Raw genomic sequence first — 20,038 nt, forward strand, 5'->3', positions numbered from 1 at the left:
GTGACCTACCTAGGATGCCTGGAGCCCTCTGGGACCAGGGGCCCTCCAGATAGATCGGGCTGGTAATGAGACGCTGGGGTTGGGGGACGGGACTGGGGTTCAGAGGGAGGATGAACTGAACCTAGAGATCTAAGGTCCCAACTGAGCCCAGAAAACCTGAGCTCCAACCCTTACGACCCCCTTGTCATGAGTAGTTCAGTGCACCTGTACTGGAGGCTAAGAGGTGGGGGTGAGAAGGGGAGAAGGGAAAGGAGACATAGAAAACCTCTCCAGGCCAAGCATGGAGTCCAGGGACCAGGTCTCAGGCAAAGTCTGCATGTGGATGTTCTTCCAGGAGAGGGCGCTGCAGAAGAACTGAAGCGCTAAGATTTATTAACAATACAGACAACTTGGCCTATGGAGAGCACAGATGCTTCACATTCATTATCTTCCTTATTTCAAACAACCCTGCCGGGTGGGCTGGTCAGGATTTCTAATCTCGACATTATGTATTACGCAACTGGAGAGCCAGAAAGAGCAAGTGATTCACTCAAGGTCACCGAGGAACCTGGATGTAGAGGCAGGAGGGGTGCGAGGGAAGCCAAGGCCTGTCTGAGGGTGTGCTAAGAAGAGTGTGGAGAAGAGTTTATGTCTTCTCCCCGGGTACTGTACCATTGTACCTGGTCACACAGGAGCCCCCAGCTTGGAATGCATGTGTGGGAGGGGGAGGTGTGTGGTGGAGGCATGCCTCATAAGGTCTCTCTTCTCATTTTGGCCTTCCCAGGTCTCCTGGGGCCCCTACTCCGGGGACGATGAGGAGGCATACTCGGCTGAGCCGCTGCCAGAACTCTGCTACAAGGCCGATGTCCAGGCCTTCAGTCGGGCCTTCCAACCCAGTGTCTCCCTGACGGTGGCTGCGCTGGGTCTGGCTGGCAATGGCCTGGTCCTGGCCACGCACCTGGCGGCGCGACGCGCTGCCCGCTCGCCCACCTCCGCCCACCTGCTCCAGCTGGCCCTGGCCGACCTTCTGCTGGCCCTGACCCTGCCCTTTGCCGCAGCCGGGGCTCTGCAGGGCTGGAGTCTGGGAAGTGTCACCTGCCGCGCCATCTCGGGCCTCTATTCGGCCTCCTTCCACGCCGGCTTCCTCTTCCTGGCCTGTATCAGCGCCGACCGCTATGTGGCCATCGCGCGGGCCCTCCCAGCTGGACCGAGGCCCCCGGTGCCGGGCCGTGCACACTTGGTCTCAGTCATCGTGTGGTTGTTGTCGCTGCTCCTGGCGCTGCCTGCTCTCCTTTTCAGCCAGGACGGGCAGCGAGAAGGCCAGCGGCGCTGCCGTCTCATTTTCCCCGAGGGCCTCACGCAGACGGTGAAGGGGGTGAGCGCCGTGGCGCAGGTGGTCCTGGGCTTCGCGCTGCCGCTGGGCGTCATGGCGGCCTGCTACGCGCTCCTGGGCCGCACGCTGCTGGCCACCAGGGGGCCCGAGCGCCGGCGCGCGCTGCGCGTCGTGGTGGCCCTGGTGGCTGCCTTCGTGGTGCTGCAGCTGCCCTACAGTCTCGCCCTGCTATTGGATACTGCCGACCTCCTGGCGGCCCGCGAGCGGAGCTGCCCCGCCAGCAAGCGCAAGGATCTGGCACTGCTGGTGACCGGGGGCTTGGCCCTCGCCCGCTGCGGTCTCAACCCCGTGCTCTACGCCTTTCTGGGCCTGCGCTTCCGCCAGGACCTGCGGAGGCTGCTACGGGGTCGAGGCTGTAGTCCAGGGCCTCACCACCGCGGCCGCTGCCCCCTCCGGCCCCGCCTTTCTTCCTGCTCGGCTCCCACGGAGACCAACAGTATCTCCTTCTGGGACTACTAGGGCTGCGAATCAAGAGGAGGGGGGCGGGCTGAGGAAATGATTCCAGGGAGGGTAGCGGGAAGAGGGAGTAGGTGGGGGACACTGAGAAAGAGGTAGGGACATCAGGAATTGCTTCTGTACTTCGGCACATTAAACTGACAACATGGAAATGAGGGGCAACACAACAACTGTTACTATTTTTGACTCACCGGCTTGGAAGTGATTTGCAGCAGGGCAGAGCTGGTGGGTCCCCCACGGCCCCGCCCCTTCGCGCTCCGCCGCGCTTGGCTCTGAGTGGAAGGCGCTGAGAGCCTGGGTGGGGGTGAGGGGCTGCTGAGCCTGCTAAGGCTTTAGGCACTGACACCCCCTCCACCTTCACCCGGTCTCTGCCAACAGAGGTGAGGTGGGGAAGCTGCCAGGCGACGAGGGGCGAGCGTTCCTCCTGAAATAGTGTAAGAAAGAGCTTTCTAACAACCAGAGTGCTATCCAGTAATGGCTGCCTTAGCAAGTACCGAGTTCCCGGCCTCTGGAATGTTCCGGCTGAGGCTGTCGGGGACTGTGTGTGTGCCTATGCCTGGTGTGGGGGTAGGAACGGGGCCAGGAGATTCCCGTTTTGGGTTGGATTCGGTTACCACTCTACAGTCCCTTCTAAGGTTCGCTGGTGGAGAGAAAAAGTTATTTGAAAAGTTGAGTCGCAGTTTTTCACCTTGGAGAAAATCCAAGGAGAGAATTCCAATTTGCAAATTTCCAAAGAGTGGTTAGCACGGGCGGGGTGGGGGTGGGGTGACAGCCATTCTCCGTCTTCCTTGGGGACGGGCTCAGAGGGAATGTACTGAGCCTGCCGGAGAGAGGTTAGACAAGGGAAAGAACTTCCCTGCAGGCAAGGGCCTGGGATCCAGATAGGGAAGAGAGTATATGGTGTGGTGTTTCCATCCCTAGGAAGTCTCAGCGCAGGCCACTCTCATCTGGGGCGAAGGCAAGGCTGGGATGGTCTCTAAAGACATTGATTCCTGGTCTTTGTTTTACACAGTCACGACAGGCAGGAGGGTGTCCACGTGCGACAACTCTCGCAGTTTAATATCCGGTCAGCCAAGCTGCCCCGACCACTCCAGCCTGGAGTCTGGGGACCCAGGGCAAGAGGGGCGGAGCGTGGCGGGGATGTCTCCAGGGAGGCGCTGGCCTGTCGTCCCCGCCCTGTCCCGCCGCGCCCAGCTCCGGCTAGCCTTCCTTCTCGGAGTCTCCGGCGGCTGAGACCAAGAACCACGGCCTCCAGGGGCCAGGATCCAGGGAGGTCCCGGACACAGAGCCGATCTTCAAAGGGTCCCACACGCCAGTCACTGGGGGCCAACCTGGAACCCTCCACCAGTGATCTCAGGAATCGCCGCTGAGTCAGCAACGCACGCGCGCGCCCGCGGTCGCCCTGGCCCCGCCCCTCCTCTGGCCCCGCCCCGTCCGCTTAGAGCCTTGGTTAACCCCTTCCTACACAGAACCGCGGGATAGTCACCCTGAGGAGACTCCACTCCATTCGAAGACCACGGAATTCCCTAGAATCCGAAGTCACTCTCCCAACTGGAGTTCAGTGAGCTGTGCGCTCTACATTAGATTTTATTTCCGGCCTTGATCTGCACTCTCCCAGAGTCTCTTCCTCAGCTTCTTCACCTCAAGAGGAGGTGACTCAGATCGCGGAACTGGACTCCTTCATCCAGCGGCGGAGGGCTACCTCTAGGGCTGTGCTTGGCGCAGGTAGCTAAGGCGCTTTCCTTTCTCTGGAACCCTGAGACGAGACAGGGGTGCAGAGGGCAGCAGTCGGAGCCTTTCTCTATGCCCTATGGGCACTTTGTTCTCCAAAGCTCCTGCTCGAGTGCTTTTAATTTGTTGGTTGGTGAGCCAAGAGTTAAAACAAGAGCCTGAAGGCGGGCTTCCGTGACGTCCCTAGCAGTCCGTGTCCGACCTCCGAAGCGGGGGCGTGGCTAACATCGCATTGCCCCCTCCCTCCTTATTCCCCTGCCCCTCCCCGCTGTCACCAAGCCAGGGACACATGATGCAACCCGCCGCGGTTTCAGTAGCTTGATTGGTGGCTGCGCCCGGCGCCAGGCACAGGGATTGGGCAGAGGAGGCTGTGACGAAAACTGGACACAGCCCTGTAAAGAAGGGAGGAGAGAAAGAAGGGGGGGGGCCGAAGGGGAGGGGGTTGGGGAGGCGGGGTCCCGGCACTGTGCTCGCGCCCCTAGCGCGCCAGTCCCGGGGCTGCAGGGAGCGCAGCGCGCTCGGCCCGGGCCCCGGCCACCGGACGCCCTACCGGACACGACCCTCCCTGGAGCTTGGACAACTGCCCACCTCGGACACTGCACCGGACACTGCCCCCCACAGGGCTGGACACTACAACGGACACTACTTCCCAGCTCCGGACATTGCTCCCTCCTCCCCCACCCCCGCTTCCCCCCTCCCCCTCCGGGGGCCCAGACTCTGAGCCCCCCGCAGGCTCTAGCTAGCGACCCCTTGCACCCCAGAGCCAGACACCGCCTCCTCCCAGTCCCCCTCTCCCTTTCCCTCCTCCCTCCTCATCTTTCCCCCCGCTCGGGTCGGAGCCCTGCCAGTTTCTCCGACCCCCTGCAGCTCGGCCCCGGCTGCCCGCACCCCAATCCCCCGGCTGCTCGCCCGGATGCCTCTCCCCGGGGGATTGTGGTGGCTCCTCTGCTGCCGTCGAGGCTTTACTCTTCTGCACCGGGACTACGGGGACGGCGAGCTTAGCGGGGACGGGGACGAAGACGAGGACGAGGAGACCTTTGAGCTACGGACCCCGAGTCCAGCGGGCGGCGGGAGGGTAAGTCCCGGGGGGTTTGAAGCCTTGTCTCAATCCCTCTCACTACAACCGGCCGTCACGCCTGATCCTGCTCCAGACTCGAGCCAAGCGCCGTGCTCTTGCGGACTGGGGACTCGGGAGACGTTTTTGCCTGGGGGCCAGAAGCCCCCGAGAGCTCAAGCAGCAGCCCGCCTCGGGATGTGCCTGTGGGCCTCGCGCAGCACGCTGGGCGCTGTCCACCTGCTGGGGGCCCTGAGGCAGGGGAGGCGTCACGCCTGGCCCGACCTGGCCCAGCCTCTCCCTTCCCCGCTGGGCCCGCGTCCCATCCCGTCTCCTTCCGCCTCCGCCAGCGCCGAGGAATGTGGCGAGGCCGGCTGGGCGGCTCGGACACCTGGGTCCGCTCCGCTTCCAATTCATGAGCACTGAGCGCTGGGCCCAGATGCGGGAGTTCCCGCCGCGGGGACCTGGGCAAGGGGAAGCAGGCATCCTCAGACTGGGGTCCGTGGCGGGGACACCATGGAGAGGGAGTTGGGGGCCACAACTCTCCGAGGACCCCTCATCATTACCCTGACACTCAGGGCCTCCCTGGTGAGGCTCCTGGGGAATCCCTGAGGGAATGGTGAGGGACACTCGGCTCCCGGGTTTTGTCGAATCTCCCCGTGGCGAAACTGAGGCTCTATCGGTCATCATCCCCTGACGTCCCCTCTCTGATGCCCCTGCACGCCAGCAAGCAAACTTCGGGCAACCAGACTCGCGTGTGCTGTGGCCTGGGTCAGGCTCCCTTCCCCCGCTCAGGGGTCCCCAGCAGGCCCGGTGGCTCAGTGCCCGGGTGGGGCGGGCTGCGCCGCTGGGGCCGGCGCCAGCACCTGGCGGAGGCGGAGGGCGGATAAATATAGAGGGGGGGGCGGGGAGGGAGGGAATCAGGGGACTGCGATTAGGGGAGCTGGTCTAAGAGAGGGGTCAGCACCTGCCCTTATGGTGGTGTGGCTGAGAGCCCCTCTCAGACCCTCCAGAAGATAAGAGGATCTGTGCCCCCGAAGGCACAGGACCCAGGCGTCCCCAAGGTTCCAGCCTGAGCAGGGTCGGCTTTGTGAACCACTGCCATTGCCTCCCTCATGCTCCACCTCCACCACCGCCCCCCTCCTCGGAGCTTGGGGACAGGTGTCCCTGGCCCCCTTCCCCCACCTCCCCCTCCTGACTTTAGCTGCCTGGATGCAATGGGACCATGGCACAGTTCCCGCCTGACCTGGCTCCTGGCAGGGTTTTAGGCCTTTCTTAGACCCCAGTCTACAGTAGGAGTTCCAGGGCACAGGGAGTGTGGTAGGGGGAGGGCAAGATCCGGGACTTTACCTCCCAAGGAGAGTATTCTTCAGCCTGGCCTGAGCCCCAGCAAAAGGACAGCGTCTTTACTTCCTACTGAGTTTCAGGGGTCCCTGTGGGAGGGTATAAGAAGCTCTTGGAGAAAGCCCTATACCGAAAGGGTCCCTCTTCCCTTCCTTCACCTCCGTGCCTACTGCCTGCCTGCCAGCCTGAGCGCCCGCCAGCCAATGAAGGGAGGTGAGGAGGAGGGGGTGACTTCGACTGCCAGAGCAAGAAAGGACTTCATCCACCTCTCCCTCTTCACAGATGGGAACCTAAGGCCCAAAGACTCGAACGGGCTTGCCAGGGTTCCTCAGCAAGTTTGCAGATCCGAGTTAGCGGTTGAGCCGGTATTAGAACCCAGGTCTCCTGACTCTCTGCCCAGTGCTTTTTCTACTCTACCCCAACACCTGATTGCCTCTTTAAAGAGTCACAGAGACCAGGCGAGAGTCTTGGCTTTTTAGCTTGGACTGTTCTGTAGAGACTGGTGGAAGGGGCTAGCCCAGTGGCTTCATTCAGCTCGCTCGGTCACAGTCACAGTCACAGTCACCATCCCACTCCTTGATTCCCCAATCCTCTGAGCAGGACTGTCCTGGGCCAGAAGCCACTGGCATCCTGGGAGGAGGGTTCTTAGCCTGAGGGCCGCCCTGCCTGTTTCCCCAGGGCCCCCTGGATGTGACGCTGACTCAGCCTGTGAGGAGCGGTCCAGTCTCAGACAGGTGAACTCAGCCCCTGCGTCCCATCGTCTGGGACCCCCATGTTCACCGGCTTCCCTCCCGCGGTTGTGCAATAAGGGAAAGGCCTTACACCGGACGCTGTGGTTTGGCCGGGGTCCCGGGGGGCGGTCCGGCTGGGGGCGCGGGGAGGAAGGGGGGGTTCAGGCTATTTCTGGTGCGAGGTCAGAACGGCCCAGCAGTTCCCACAGCCTGGGGGAGGGGTGCCCAGCCCGGGGAGTAGGCACCCCTCGCTGTCTGGGGAGCCCTTAGAGAGGAGCCTCCTGGAGGCGGGGTGCAGGACCGGCAGGCTTGCCCAAACCTCGCTCCCTTCTTGCCCAGGCTGCAAAGCTGGGAGGAGACACGGAGCCTCATCCCGGAGAAGGGGCCGTCAGAAGACGACCCAGACGTCGTCGTGAAAGGTGGGGATCCACCTCATGCGCTCTATAGGCCCCAATCCCAATCCTCCACGGGATAATGTCTTCTCCTGCCGATCCCCTTTCCCTCTTTCTCCCCGCAGGTTGGCTGTACCGCGAGCCCCGCGGAGGAGGGGCGCGGCCCTGGTTGCCCCCGCGCCGAGCCTGGTTCGTGCTCACCCGGGACTCCTTGGACCAGTTCAGCAGCAGCGGGAAGGGGGCGCGGCGCCTCGGGAGCCTCGTGCTCACCAGCCTGTGCTCGGTGACCGGCCCTGAGCGCAGGCCCAAGGAGACCGGTGAGACCTCATGGGGATTCTCCTACCTCCCTAGGTAGCTGCCCCAGCCAGCCCTGATTGACCTCCGCGGCCTCTCTTTCCCCCAGGTCTGTGGTCAGTGACCGTGTCTGGCCGGAAGCATAGCGTCCGGCTCTGCTCACCCCGCCAGGCTGAGGCAGAGCGCTGGGGGGTGGCGCTGCGCGAAGTGATAGCCTCTAAGGCGCCGCTGGAGACCCCCACCCAGCTGCTGCTCAGGGACATTCAGGTGCGAGGGAGGGAACTCCATGGACAAAGAGGAGGGTGGTGGACCCATAAACTTTCTGGGTTCATGGTGAGCCCCCTTCTCCATCACTTTGATCATTTCCATGGCCTCTAGGAGAGTTATGGGGACCCGGAAGCTGTGGCCCTTATTTACAGACGGAACCCAATTCTGAGGCACACTAGTGGGGCCCTGTATGCCCCACTCCTGCCCCTGCCCTACGGAGTCAGTGCCCCAGGTGAGTGTTGCCATGGCCCAAGTCCCTTGGATGGGGAATCTGAATGCCTCACCTGATAGGGATCTAGGAGTCCTCAGGGGGCCTACCCAGCCCCTCATTTTTCAAAGGATGAAGATGAAACCAGAAGCTGAGCAGACTGGTACCCAAGGTAGAGGGGGAGGAAAGCCAGCACAGAAAGTAAAGGCTCCCTTTGACCACCTTCTCTGGATCTCATTCTGACTATTGATGTTCCTTCATGAGTTTTTTACACTCTCTATTTTGTTCTTTCATTATACTCTCAACACCATGGCATACTGCCTTTACAAGTGGTGGAAAAGCCACCACCTTGGGAGAATGTGCTGACCTCATTTAGTTATACTTCTCCCCAAAAGGGAATAGTGACAGGCCCAGGTCCTCAAGCTAGAGGATTAAGGGGAGCTGGGAGAAGAACCCTGGTTTTCTGACTCGCGGTCCAACCTGTTTTCTGGCCCATGGTGATAGCTGTCGGTACAATTACAGAATCTGAAGGTTGACCCTGTGTCCTTATAGTCCATCCATCCAAGCTACTAACTCAAAGTGCAGCCTTAGGGGATCTGGAGGGGGAGATTCCCGGGAGGCAGGGGTTGAATTTGGCTCTGTGGGGACGATTGCTTTCCCTTCACTCTTCCTGTCCTTCGCACTCTCCCCTCCTTGCCACCCCTGTCCCCTTACACTCCCTCTGACCTTCCCCTGGTTCACACCTTCCTCCCAGGGCCCAGCTCTGTGTCCCCTCTCCAAACCGTCCCTCCGCCCCCGCCGTCCCCGCAGGTCCGGGCTACGCTCCCTTGCGCGAGGAGGCGGTGCGGCTGTTCCTGGCGCTGCAGGCCCTGGAGGGGGCGCGGCGCCCCGGGCCCCTGATGCAGGGTGTGCTCCAGACCTGCCGGGACCTGCCTGCGCTCCGAGATGAGCTCTTCCTGCAGCTGGCTAAGCAGACCTCGGGCCCCGCAGGCCCCCCCGGGCCTCCAGCCACCCAAGACCCCGCGGCCCTGCGGTACTGGCAGCTCCTCACTTGCATGAGCTGTACCTTCCGGCCTGGTGGGCCTGTACGGGGGCACCTCCTGGGGCATCTGGAGAGGTGAGAGGGGAGGCGTGGGGGTAAGGCCAAGGCAAGGGAGCTAAGGGGCTGGAAAAGAATGGCAGGTCTTTCCAAAGAGTTTGGCAGATGGAGAACTTGGACCCAGACAAGGGAAGGGACTTGCCCCAAGGTCAGGGCTCTGCTAACATGCATAGTGCCTTTGTGGGAATTACAAGATCATACACCACTTGCGGGCAGAGGAATTACAAAAAGCCTCCCGCTTTGGGCAGCAGAATTATTAAAAGGCTGTTTTTCTCGGAGCTGATGCAGTCCAGCGCCAGGGCTTTTAGGTTGGAAAGAGGAATGCGGCTGGAGTTTGGATTTCAACCCAAAGGAGGGTCATGGAAACTTTGGGAAGTGGGAGGAGGCAGTAAGGAGAAAGCTGCCAGGGGCCTTAGAAAGTAATTCTGCTCCATACAGAGCATCAGGGTAGATTCAGAAGAGCTGGCCACGCTGCCTTCAAGGAACTTAGAGTTGGAGGGGAGGGAATCGGCGAGGCGAAGTAAACTATAAAGTAAGAAGGCAATAGGGTGGAGGTGAAGGAAAGCCCTTGGAGCACTGACTCTCCAGTTCTCCCTAACCCAGGACTGAGCAGGCGCTTCCGGACTCGGAACTGGCGGAATATGCGCGCTTCATACGAAAAGCGCTGGGCCGGACGCGCGGCCGGGAGCTGGTGCCCTCGCTGGCAGAGATTTCCGCGCTGAGCCGACGGCAGGAATTGTTGTGCACCGTGCACTGTCCGGGGGGTGGTGCCTGCCCTGTGGCCATAGACTCCCACACCACGGCGGGAGAGGTAAGACCACAGAGAAAACCCCTGAAACCTCAGCCTTCCTCCCAGCTTCCCATGCCTGGCTCTCCTGGTGCCTGGGCCTTAGGGTTTGCCCGAGTCTGAGAGTCATCAGTTGGGTAACGGCTGTGTGTGGCGGGACTAAGAGACCTGAAAGACCCCTCCAGTTGGACCCCTCCAGAAGTACTGGCAAGACCCTTGCGCGGTCTGGGTCTGACTTTCCTCTTATGTTCTCACTCCTCCAGGTTGCTCGAGAGCTGGTGGGGCGGCTGGGCTTGACCCGGAGCCGCAATGCATTCGCGCTGTACGAGCAGCGAGGGCCCCAGGAGCGAGCCCTGGCCGGGGGGACTCTCGTGGCCGACGTGCTCACCAGGTTTGAGAAGTAAATGTCCAGCCCCAGCCCTGCTCTCCGTTAGCCTATTCGCCTCTCGGCTTCGGTCAATCCCTAAGCAAACGTTTACCGAGCGCCTGCCACTTGCCCGGCACAATTTCACTGGTTCACAGACGGATTCTTGTCCGCCGGCGGTTTGCAGTCTGGCTTCAAGGCTTGCCTCCTCTGTCCATTCCGCCCGGGCCCCGCCCCAAACATCTGGCCCCGCCTTTTTCCCCTGGGCACGCGCCTTGGGGGCCCCTGCTTCCCGGACACATCGCGGCGTTCTTTATTCTGCAGCTTGGCGGTGGAGGAAGCCGGGCTGGAGGACCCGCCGGACTCCGGATGGAGACTGTGTCTGCGTCTTCACGGACCTCTGCACCCTGAGGGACTGTCCTCAGACGGTCACGAACTGCCCTTCCTCTTTGAGCAGGTGAGGATCTCTGGCATTCACGCCCAGCGAAGACCCGCGAGCCTGAACCCCTCCGTTTCTGGGCCATCGCATTTCGTCGTTATGGCAACCGCGGGGGAGGCGGTGCTCGAACCCAGACCTCAGGTTCCACACCCCTAGGTGTCTTCGAGACGGTACCCCGCCGCTCCCGCGCTGATGACCCCTGCCTCCCCGTAGGCTCAAGCTCTGCTGCTGCGCGGCCGTCCGTCCCCGCCCGACGACACGCTGCGCGCCCAGGCGGCGCTGCGCCTGCGGAGCCTGCACCGAGACTTCTCCCCGCGGGCGCCTCTGCCGCGCCTGGACCGCTTGCTGCCCACCCCGGCCCCGCCGCGTGAAGACCCTCTCCACCCGGTGCCCAGGCCTCCCCGCTCCGCCGCCCTGCTGGCCGGGGCAATCTGGAGTCCGGCCCTGGCCAAGAGGCGGGCGGAGCGGGCCCGGCGCGGCGGGGCCGGCCGCACGGCGGGAAGCGTGGCCCGCGAGGGAGGAGGTGGCGCCGGCACAGCGGCTGCTGTGCTGGGAGGCTGGAAGCGGCTACGGGGCATGGGCCGAGCTGAGGCCATGGCTGCCTACCTGGCTCTGGCGGCGCAGTGTCCAGGGTTCGGCGCTGCTCGGTATGACGTTCTGGAGCTGAGCACGGTGAGGGGGAGAAGGGAGAGGGGGACTCTGGCGGCCCGAGCCCCACACCTTTGCCCCAGAGCCATAGGCCCCCATTGTGGGTCACTTCACTCCCATTCTCAAACCCCAGGAGTCACTGGCCCTGGGGCCCTCACCTCTGTGGAGCTGTGGATTATAGGGGGGGGGACCAGGAAACTTCTTGCTCACAGCCATCTCCCCACACCAAAAATAATGCTGCAGGGTCCCCTCCTTCCACCCTGACTCTGCCTGTCTGTCCGCAGGAGCCTGGTGGGGGCGCTCCACAGAAGCTATGCCTGGGCCTGGGAGCCAAGGCCATGTCCCTCTCCCGACCGGGTGAGACCCAGCCCGTTCACAGTGTCAGCTATGGCCGTGTGGCCGCCTGCCAACTAATGGGCCCCCACACCCTGGCATTGAGGGTGGGAGAGAGCCAGCTCCTCCTGCAGAGTCCCCAGGTGAGTGGGAAGAGGGTGTAGAAGGAGGAAGGAAGGGAAAGGATGTCAAGAAACATTTATTAAGCATTGAGCATGGGCCAGGTACAGCTCTAGACCCTGGGGATCCAACAGTGATCAAAGACAAACTAAAGGAGCTTACATCAGAGCCAGCGATCAGACACTAAAGGAATCAAAGACTTTTTTTCTTTTTTTTTTTTTTCTAATTTTTTTGGCCACACCAGGTGGCAGGCGGGATCTTAGTTCCCTGACCAGGGATGGAACCCAGGCCCCCTGCAGTGGAAGTGTGGAGTCTCAGCCACTGGATAGCCAGGGAAGTCCCCTCAAAGACTACTTAAAACAGTGACAAATGCTATGAAGGAAAGGGTAGTGAGACAGGAGGTGATTGGAGGGGGCCATAGCATTAGGTAGGACGGTCAGGAAAAGATACGCAACAACAGTGACACTTAAGCTATTAGCCAAAGGAAGATCTGCGGGCACAGCATTCCAGGTAGAGGGACTTGCAAGTGCAAAGGCCCTGAGTTGAGAATAACCTGAGGATATTATAGGAGCAGAAAGAAGCAAGTGTGGTTGGCACATTGTGAGTGAGGAGAGCGATGATGAGGACGGAAAGATTGTAGGGGGCAGCTCATGGAAGGCCTTGGGAAGGAGCCTGGGTGGAGGCTAAGAGAAAGGAGAACCCAATGGCCCCTTGTGTACTCTGACCTCTGCCCTCCCTTAGGTGGAAGAGATCATGCAGCTGGTGAATGCCTACTTGGCCAACCCCTCCCCTGCGAGGCCCAGCAGTAGTCCTCCTCCATGCCAAGACCTGCCAGACACCTCCCCTCCCAGCCAGCACCCGGGCCTGGACGAGCCCCAGGGACAGTCTGGCTGTTTGGGGCAGCTGCAGGACTGAGCTTGCCAAGAGGTCACGACCTCCCTCTTGCCTCCATCCTGGACTTGGACTGCTCTGCGATTTCCGGGAACCATGGACCCTTTTGGCCCTGCAGGGACAGGGCACACCCCACACCCAAGGGCTGCAACGGGTGCAGACAATTTTCTAGTTTGTTTCTTAATTTATTTGTAGAAGAGAAGACACACACACAAAAATTCCTTATTTACACAAACCTTTGCTGCGGTGGGAGTGTTGTCAGTGGGACAAGGTGGAGCCCCAGAGCTCAGAGCTCCACCTCCGGGGATGCCCACACTCTGGGCTTTTACCAGCACTGAGGGGAGTCTGAACACCGCAGGGCTCCACCCTCCGTGACCTTCTGGATTTCACCTCCTCCTGGCCCGTAGGCTGCCCTAGGGTGGTGGGGGGGGGCAGGCAAGAGGACAGTTTTGGAAGCTGGCAATCACCCTTCTTCCACCGAGTGGCATAGGGGTGGCCTCTTGGCATCCCTGAGGCCCGAGGACAGTGAGTCATCAGGACTGACACTACCCAGTCCTACCCTGGTGTCCAGCTTCTGGGTCTTGGTTGGGTCCATCTTTAATGTGCCCACTGCTTTGGGACTGGAACGGAAGAAGCTTGGGGCAGGATCGGACCCAAGAGCTTCTCTGGCACAGATAAAGAATTTATCAGGATGGGCTCAGCCCTACTTTTATCAGATTGGGCTGAATTAGATCGACTCCTGAGGATCTAATCGCCTTGTGCCTGGGAATAGAGTCTTGGCTTTCCTGACCCGCTCAGAATGCTGCAGGCCGTCCTTCAGTAGCCTCTGCCCTGAGTGGAGGAGGCTGGGGCACTATGGGCAATACTGATCCACCCTGGGGCAGGAGCTTAGGCACTGAGGAGACAGCAGGCATCAGTAATCCTCTATAGTCTTGAGAGTAGGACTGGCTCCAGAGCAGCTTGGTTCTAGGTAAGGGATGCTCATGGAAACAGCGGACACACAAAGACCGGGACTCAGCTAGAGCAGGTAAAGGCCACCCTACCGACATATGCCTGGGAACTGTGGGGCACCAGGGAGATACTTTTATCGTCCCCCATATTCACAGACCAAGCCTGACTCTACTCACAGTGCAGCTTTATTACTTTATTAGAGCTAAATAAGCATATCAAGGGCCAGGCATGGAAGGGAGGAAGCAGGGCCGACTCCTGGGCTGAAGAAGAACCTAGAAAGGTTGTTGGTGAGGGGAATTTGGACCAGAGGGACCAGGCATGATGGGGGCTGTGCTTACTGTCCAGCGGGTGCAGTGGGGAGGAAGTCACTGCTCCTGGGTGCCCCAGGAGATGTAGTCTGGCCGCGTGGCTGCATGGTACTCGTCAATGAGCTCCTGCACGACCTCCCTGGACCTGTCCAGCTCGTCAAAGTTCTCCTTGAAGATGTCCTCCTTGCGGAACTGCTCCAGGAAGGCCTCCCGCTTCCGCAGCTTGTCATACTGCTGGCAGGAACTTTCAAAGAGCTGCAAGAGATGGAAATCTCCAGGAGCCAGTGCAAGATAAGGGGTTGGAATGGATCTGGGGGAGAATGAGGAAGGTGGCTAGTGGAAGAGAGTGGCCAAAGAAGACCAGGAGGCTAGGCTCACCGAGGAGATGCTGGTGTGGTTGGCCATCATGAGCCCGCTGACCCTGTGGGCAGAAGGCAGGTAGGGCGACTTTCTGGACAGGGCCACCTGGATGCTGGCTGGGCCCCAGGGGATGAAGTTGGCCAACTTCCGTTCCCGGATCCTCTGCAGGCTCTTGTGCACCTGGGGTGGGCACAGGAGTGGTGGTGGTAGCCTCTCCTCTACCCCGTGGGCTCTGGGGGTAGAACGAAGGGGCCTCACCTACCTGGGTGGGGTCCACCTCCCCCTGGATGATGTTGAGGATGGCGATGTAGCAGTGGTTGGTCTGGCGATCCCGGCCTGTGGACACCATCACGTTCTTGGGCTGCAGGAGCCTCCTCATGACATCCAGGACCGTGGTCTTCCTCACGCTGGCCACCTGAGGGGACAGTGGCCACAAGGCAGGCCAGCACTCAGGGCACAGTCGAGAAACGCATGGACAGAGAGCAGCAGGCAACACACGTCCCCGTCAGACGCGGGGTAGTTTGGCCTCTGTGGGGAGTGTCCTTAGATTCAGGTCCACACTGAGCCTCTGCTGTGGGATCAGGGATCTCAGTCCTCCCGAGCTCAGCAAACCCATACCCTTGTGCAGCAGCATCAGCAGACCCCGTACAGCCCGGGCCCTGCAGGGAGCCCCAGGCAGAGGGAAGAGGAGAGCCAGTCAGCCAGGAGGTCGCCCAGCCTGTGCCAGTCCCTGAGCGCAGGGCCTCTGGGGGCTGCACGGGGCAGCTCCGGGTGCAGCAGGAAAAGAGAAAGGCAAGTCAGGGCCTGCTGGGCCTGCGGGCTGCTCTTACCGACTGGTCCGTGGTGAGGGGTGTGTAGCCGGTCATGAGGAAGTGGAGCCGTGGTGTGGGAATGAGCGAGGCGATGAGGCCGATGAGGTCGTTGTTCATGTAGCCGGGGTAGCGCAGGGTGGTGGTGCTGGCCGACATGATGGTGGACACCTGGGGACGGGGTGCTGTGTCAAGGGCCTTGTCCTGGGAGGCCTCCCTTCCCCCGATGGCGGGGTTCCAGTCCAAAGGAGTCTAGGAGTGAGGGCTCACCAGCTGGTTGATCTGAGAGAAGGATGGGTTCTGGATGTGCAGGCGGTCTGTGGCAATCCGGTTCAGGGCTGTGTTGTCCAGCACCACCTGGGGGGACAGAAGAGGGTCACGGCACCTTTTTGAGGAGAAAGGGGGCAGAGAAATAAGTTATTTGCTTAGTCCGCCTCTAAACTCCAAAACTAGGAAGAAGTCCAAAACTAGGAAGTAGGTGTGCTAATTTAAAGGGCATGTACTGTCTCTGGGGCATCAGGAGACACGTTTCTACCACCCAGTGCATTAAACAAATATTTAATTGTCCAACATGTGCCAGGCATGGTGCCTAGAGAAACTATGGAGAGTAAAACAGGCATGGTCTTCCCCCTCACCACATCTATAGTCTAGAGGAGGGAGACCGACATTAAATATAAAACAACAGAAAAGTATAGTTATAGCCTGAAATATGCACAAAGGAATTTGACCTTGTCTGGGTGGTCAGGGAAGGTTTTGCTAAGAAAGTAACCCTTGGGCTGAGAATGTAAGCATGAGTAGGCATTAAACAGGCTAAGTGGAGCGGCTTCCCTGGTTGCGCAGTGGTCAAGAATCCGCCTGCCAATGCAGGAGACAAAGGTTCGAGCCCTGGTCCGGGAAGATCCCACATGCCGTGAAACAACTAAGCCCGTGAGCCACAGCTACAGAGCCTGTGTGCCACAACTACTGAAGCTCGCGCACCTAGAGCCTGTGCTCTGCAACAAGAGAAGCCACCGCAATGAGAAGCCCACACACCACAACAAAGAGTAGCCCCACTCGCTGCAACTTGAGAAAGCCCGTGCGCAGCAATGAAGACTCAACGCAGCCAAAAATAAAATAAATTAGTTAATTAATTAAAAAAAGAAAAACAGGCTAAGTGGAGACACGTGGGGGCGTGTTATTCACTTTGCTGAGAGTCTTGCTGCCTAAAGGGACTATAAGAAACTTGGGATCAGGTCCTTATTTCATAATTTGGTCCACCAGGTATGGCTTTGTTGGTCCTCTGTTCTCTGGGCAAGGGCTTGGGAAGGGCAGGGTGTAGATGTCTCTCTGGTTTGGGGAGGTTGACCAAAGCCCCCACTCCCTCCTCGCATGCTCACCACACAGTCTGCATTCTGGGTCAGCCTTTTGAGCGTGAGCAGTGAGTTGTAGGGCTGGACCACCACATCACTCATCTCATCCTGGTTGGGAAACACTGAGTATGTCTGCACCAGCTTCTTGGGGTACCTGGGGGTAAGGAAGAGGGAAAGGGGAAGATGACATAGTGAATTGGAAGGACTCTCATCACTGCCCATCTCTATCTTCTCTAGGGATAACAGGGGCCATTCCTTTCCAAGTGCCACCAACGTCTTATACAAAAGGGGTGAGGGCAGAACCGAGTCTTCAGAGCCTAGAAGCCAAAAAAGATAAGCCTAAGGCATCAAACCTCATAGGTCCCCTTCTCCCCCTAGGCAAACCCCCCACCTGGGAGTTACTGCTTCCAAGATGTTCCCTGGGTGGCTCTGTTCCTACCTATGACTCAAAGGTGGTAGTGGCAGGCCTTCCAGTCCGAAAGAAAAAAGCGATAAAAAGGAAAGACATTACCCAGGGAAACAGGGCTAATGCCCTCTCCCCAAACACAGGCTTACCTGTCATTCAGTCGCTCTAAAAGGTAGGAACCCAGGCCAGAACCAGTTCCCCCAGCGATGGAATGACACAGCACGAAGCCCTGCAAGGGAGGGATGGAGAGGCAGCCTCCAGGGACCTGGCAGAGAGGCTTCAGGCTTGTGTCATTCCCCATTCCCAGCACGCTAATGTGTCAAGGCTTCCTCTATGTCCATCCAGACTGAGGCTCCTTGAGAAGGAAGGAGCTGATGCCATCCAGATTGGGATCTCCTTGAGGACAAGGACCGTACCTTATTTACCTCACTATCTCACATTTGATACTCAATGGAAGAGTTTTGAATTGAATTGCCCCCATCACACATCTGATCAGGCTACCTCCTGACCTTTCCCCAGCACTTTTCAGCTTCCTCCCCACCCCCACCCCCCAGGGGGGCAGCCTCACCTCTAGGCTGTCACTTCCATCTGCTTCTCGGTCTATGATGTCAAAGATGTCTTCATGGATTTTCTCACCCTGTATAGACACATGAGGAGGGAGGATGAGGATGAAATTTCTGGAAAGCATCTCTTTTCAGCACCAATAATTCTACTGTCGGACACTGCTGCCACCTCAAACAGAGGGCTATGTCCCTCCCCCAAGAAATGCTACTTTGCAGATGGTTTGCACAGTTTACATCAACCTCTCTCTGGCTGTCCCTCTTATCAGGGTAATACCCTTGTCTCTTGTCAGTGTGGTCAAATTCCCAGACTGCTTGGGCCTGCCTTGCCCCAGGAAGGGAACATCAAGAATCTCTGGGGTGGCCACCTGGATACCTGGGAGAATCCGCTGGCCCAGTTGTTGCCAGCTCCTCCTCCATGCTCTGACAGGTAGATGTTCTCTGGGTTGTAGAGCTTGGCATAGGGGGAATTGAGGATGGAATGGATCACCCGCGGCTCCAGGTCCAGCAGCACCGCCCTGGGGATGTAGTGCTCATCGTCTGCCTGTCGAGGGGAGTCCAGGATCGGGCCCAATAAGCTCGGGCCCACCCACTCCTCCAGTCCTCCCAACTCTGGCTCCTGCCTGCCCTTCCTCTTCAAGCCAGCCGCCCTGGCTCCTCTGCCCAGCGGGTTTCCAGTACCAAGCCACTGCCCTTCCCTTCAGGCCCCCTGGGCCACTACCGGCCCTGGCCAAGTCGCTGGGGGCACCTGGTAGAAAAAGACGTCCTTGCGGTCAGTGCCTTCGGTGGCGAACTCCTCCACGATGCCCTCGGGGCTGATACCATGCTCGGCACACAGCTGTTTCCAGAACTCGAACCCAACTGGGGGGAGAGGAGAGACGCCTGGATCTGCTAGAGCCGTAAGGCCTCAGGAGCCCAGGGTGAGGCTCAGAGGCTGTCACTCTCAGAGGGTGGGCCCAAGAGTCTGGGAGCCGTGACAGCCGGGGGCTGGAGGCAGGGCTCTCGGTCTGGGGTCCGGGGCTTGGTTCATCATGCGCAGTAGGGCAGGGGGTTCATGGAAAGGAAAGCGGGGGCTGGAGGATGCGAAGCACTCGGGTGGGACCCGAAGGGGCAGAACCGGAGACTGGCTGGGCCCGGCGATCGTTCGCTCACTCTGGTTGCCGCACTGGCCCAGTTGCAGGGTGATGATCTCCCGGGGCATTGCTTTTCAGACGAGGGCGCGCCAGCCCGTCCGGGCCCAGCGGGAGTCACGGCAGGGACTAATGCCTGGCAGCTGGACGCGCAGGACGTGGGGAGCGCGCGCTCTCTTCGGCTTTTGACGCGGATGCTCTGTCTGCGCGTGTGCAGTGCGGGCCTCCCCTCGGCCGGCGGCCGCGGAGCCCAACCTGGGCATCTTCTCCCCCACAGCAGTTGCAGCTGGAATTCCGCACAGGCGCAGAGTGAGGCCACGCCCCTCCTGCCCACCCACCCCAGCTCCGCGTCTGCGTAGTGAGACTTGCCAGGCCGCGGGGTAGCGACTGGGTGTGGGGGAGGGGAGGGGAGGGGAGGGGCGATTCAGGTGTCTGGAGTCAGCCGCGCTTCACCGGTAGGTGAGTGGTTCTGCCCTCTCTGCTAGGTAGAGGGGCTGGATTCAAGCCAATTTTCTTCTTTTAAATTTCTATTTTTAAATTAAAGGTACCTAACAAAATTTACCATTTTAACCATTTTAAACTACAATTCTGTGGGATTAAGTACATACACATTCTGCAACTGTCACCACCATTCATCTCCAGAACTGTCACCTTCCCAAGCTGAAACTGTACCCCTTGAACAGTAACCCCGCCCCCATCGCCATTCTACTTTCTGTCTCTACGAATTTGACTACTCTAAGTAACTCATATAAGTGGAATCACACCGTTTTGTCCTTTTGTGTCTGTCTAATTTCATTTAGCATAATGTCATCAAGGTTAGTCCATGTTACAGAATATATCAGAATTTTATTCCTTGTTAAGGCTGTATAATATTCTGTTGTATGCATATACCACATTTTGTGTTTAATCCATCCATCCATGGACACTGGAGTTGCTTCCACCTATTAGCTATTGTGAATAATGCTGCTATGAACATGAGTGTACAAATATCTGTTTGACTGCCTACTTTCAGTTCTTCTGGGTATATGCCCAGAAGCGGAATTGCTGGATCATAGGATAATTCTGTTTACTTTTTTTGAGGAATTGCTATACCATTTTCCACAGTGGGTGCACCATTTTACATTCCCACCAGCAATGCACAAGAGTTCCAAATTCTCCACATCCTTGCCAACACTTGTTACTTAAAAAAGAAAAAAGTAGACATCTTAGTGAATGTGAAGTGGTATCTCATTGTGGTTTCTATTTTATTTTAAATTAAAAAATGTTAAACATACAAGCATGATTTTGTATTTTTACTATATATTTTTTTGTTTTGAAATTTTACATAAATGGTACCAGAGTGTGATATCCTTTTGTAACCTGGTTTTCCCACCCTACATTAGATTTTGTGATTTAGCCATGTTGACACATGTAGATTTATTTCATTCCTTTTAACTGCTTCAAAGTATTTCATTGGATGAATAAAACCAGTCTATTCTATTTCCATACAGGGCCAGTTAGATTGTCTCCACTATTCTCTCTTACATCAAGTGAGTACAGGACTCGTCCACTTGTGAATGTGAAGGAAAATATCTCTACCAAGGAGATAGCAGCTTCAACTTTACAAGGTTTGGCATATTTTTTCCTAGATGGTTG

The 20,038-nt window shown here is 58.6% G+C and overlaps 3 protein-coding genes across 6 annotated transcripts; 2 read left to right on the forward strand and 1 right to left on the reverse strand.

Annotated features, from left to right (window-relative positions):
- The first annotated feature begins 39 nt into the window (after positions 1–39).
- Positions 40–1,995, forward strand: CCR10 (C-C motif chemokine receptor 10). Its single transcript, XM_030840069.2, has one exon. It carries the CDS (start codon positions 692–694, stop codon positions 1,829–1,831), a length of 1,140 nt encoding a protein of 379 aa, XP_030695929.1. The 5' UTR covers positions 40–691; the 3' UTR covers positions 1,832–1,995.
- Positions 1,996–4,023: 2,028 nt separating this feature from the next.
- Positions 4,024–13,196, forward strand: PLEKHH3 (pleckstrin homology, MyTH4 and FERM domain containing H3). 4 transcript variants are annotated; one of them, XR_004035859.2, is made up of 13 exons: positions 4,024–4,634; positions 6,636–6,691; positions 7,028–7,107; positions 7,206–7,397; positions 7,484–7,641; positions 7,753–7,873; positions 8,660–8,966; positions 9,552–9,759; positions 9,999–10,135; positions 10,424–10,556; positions 10,752–11,185; positions 11,471–11,662; positions 12,381–12,518. XR_004035859.2 is itself a non-coding variant. In XM_030840057.2 (13 exons), exons 1-13 carry the CDS (start codon positions 4,473–4,475, stop codon positions 12,552–12,554), a joined length of 2,370 nt encoding a protein of 789 aa, XP_030695917.1. In that variant the 5' UTR covers positions 4,024–4,472; the 3' UTR covers positions 12,555–13,196. The 4 variants fall into 4 exon arrangements, 2 of the variants coding, with proteins under 2 accessions (XP_030695917.1, XP_030695916.1); XR_004035860.2 differs by having other exon boundaries at positions 9,999–10,126; XM_030840057.2 differs by having other exon boundaries at positions 9,999–10,126; positions 10,752–11,210; positions 12,381–13,196.
- A 434-nt stretch (positions 13,197–13,630) lies between these two features.
- TUBG2 (tubulin gamma 2) lies at positions 13,631–18,717 on the reverse strand. The gene is made up of 11 exons (XM_030840068.3): positions 18,426–18,717; positions 18,022–18,134; positions 17,650–17,817; positions 17,282–17,350; positions 16,863–16,942; positions 16,335–16,461; positions 15,229–15,315; positions 14,980–15,129; positions 14,412–14,564; positions 14,168–14,329; positions 13,631–14,044 (listed from the first exon to the last, which is right to left on the reverse strand). The coding sequence occupies exons 1-11, from the start codon at positions 18,472–18,474 to the stop codon at positions 13,847–13,849; spliced, it is 1,356 nt and encodes a 451-aa protein (XP_030695928.1). The 5' UTR covers positions 18,475–18,717; the 3' UTR covers positions 13,631–13,846.
- Positions 18,718–20,038: the final 1,321 nt, after the last annotated feature.

This window comes from Globicephala melas, chromosome 20 (assembly GCF_963455315.2).
Source record: "Globicephala melas chromosome 20, mGloMel1.2, whole genome shotgun sequence".
NCBI classification, from domain to species: domain Eukaryota; kingdom Metazoa; phylum Chordata; class Mammalia; order Artiodactyla; family Delphinidae; genus Globicephala; species Globicephala melas.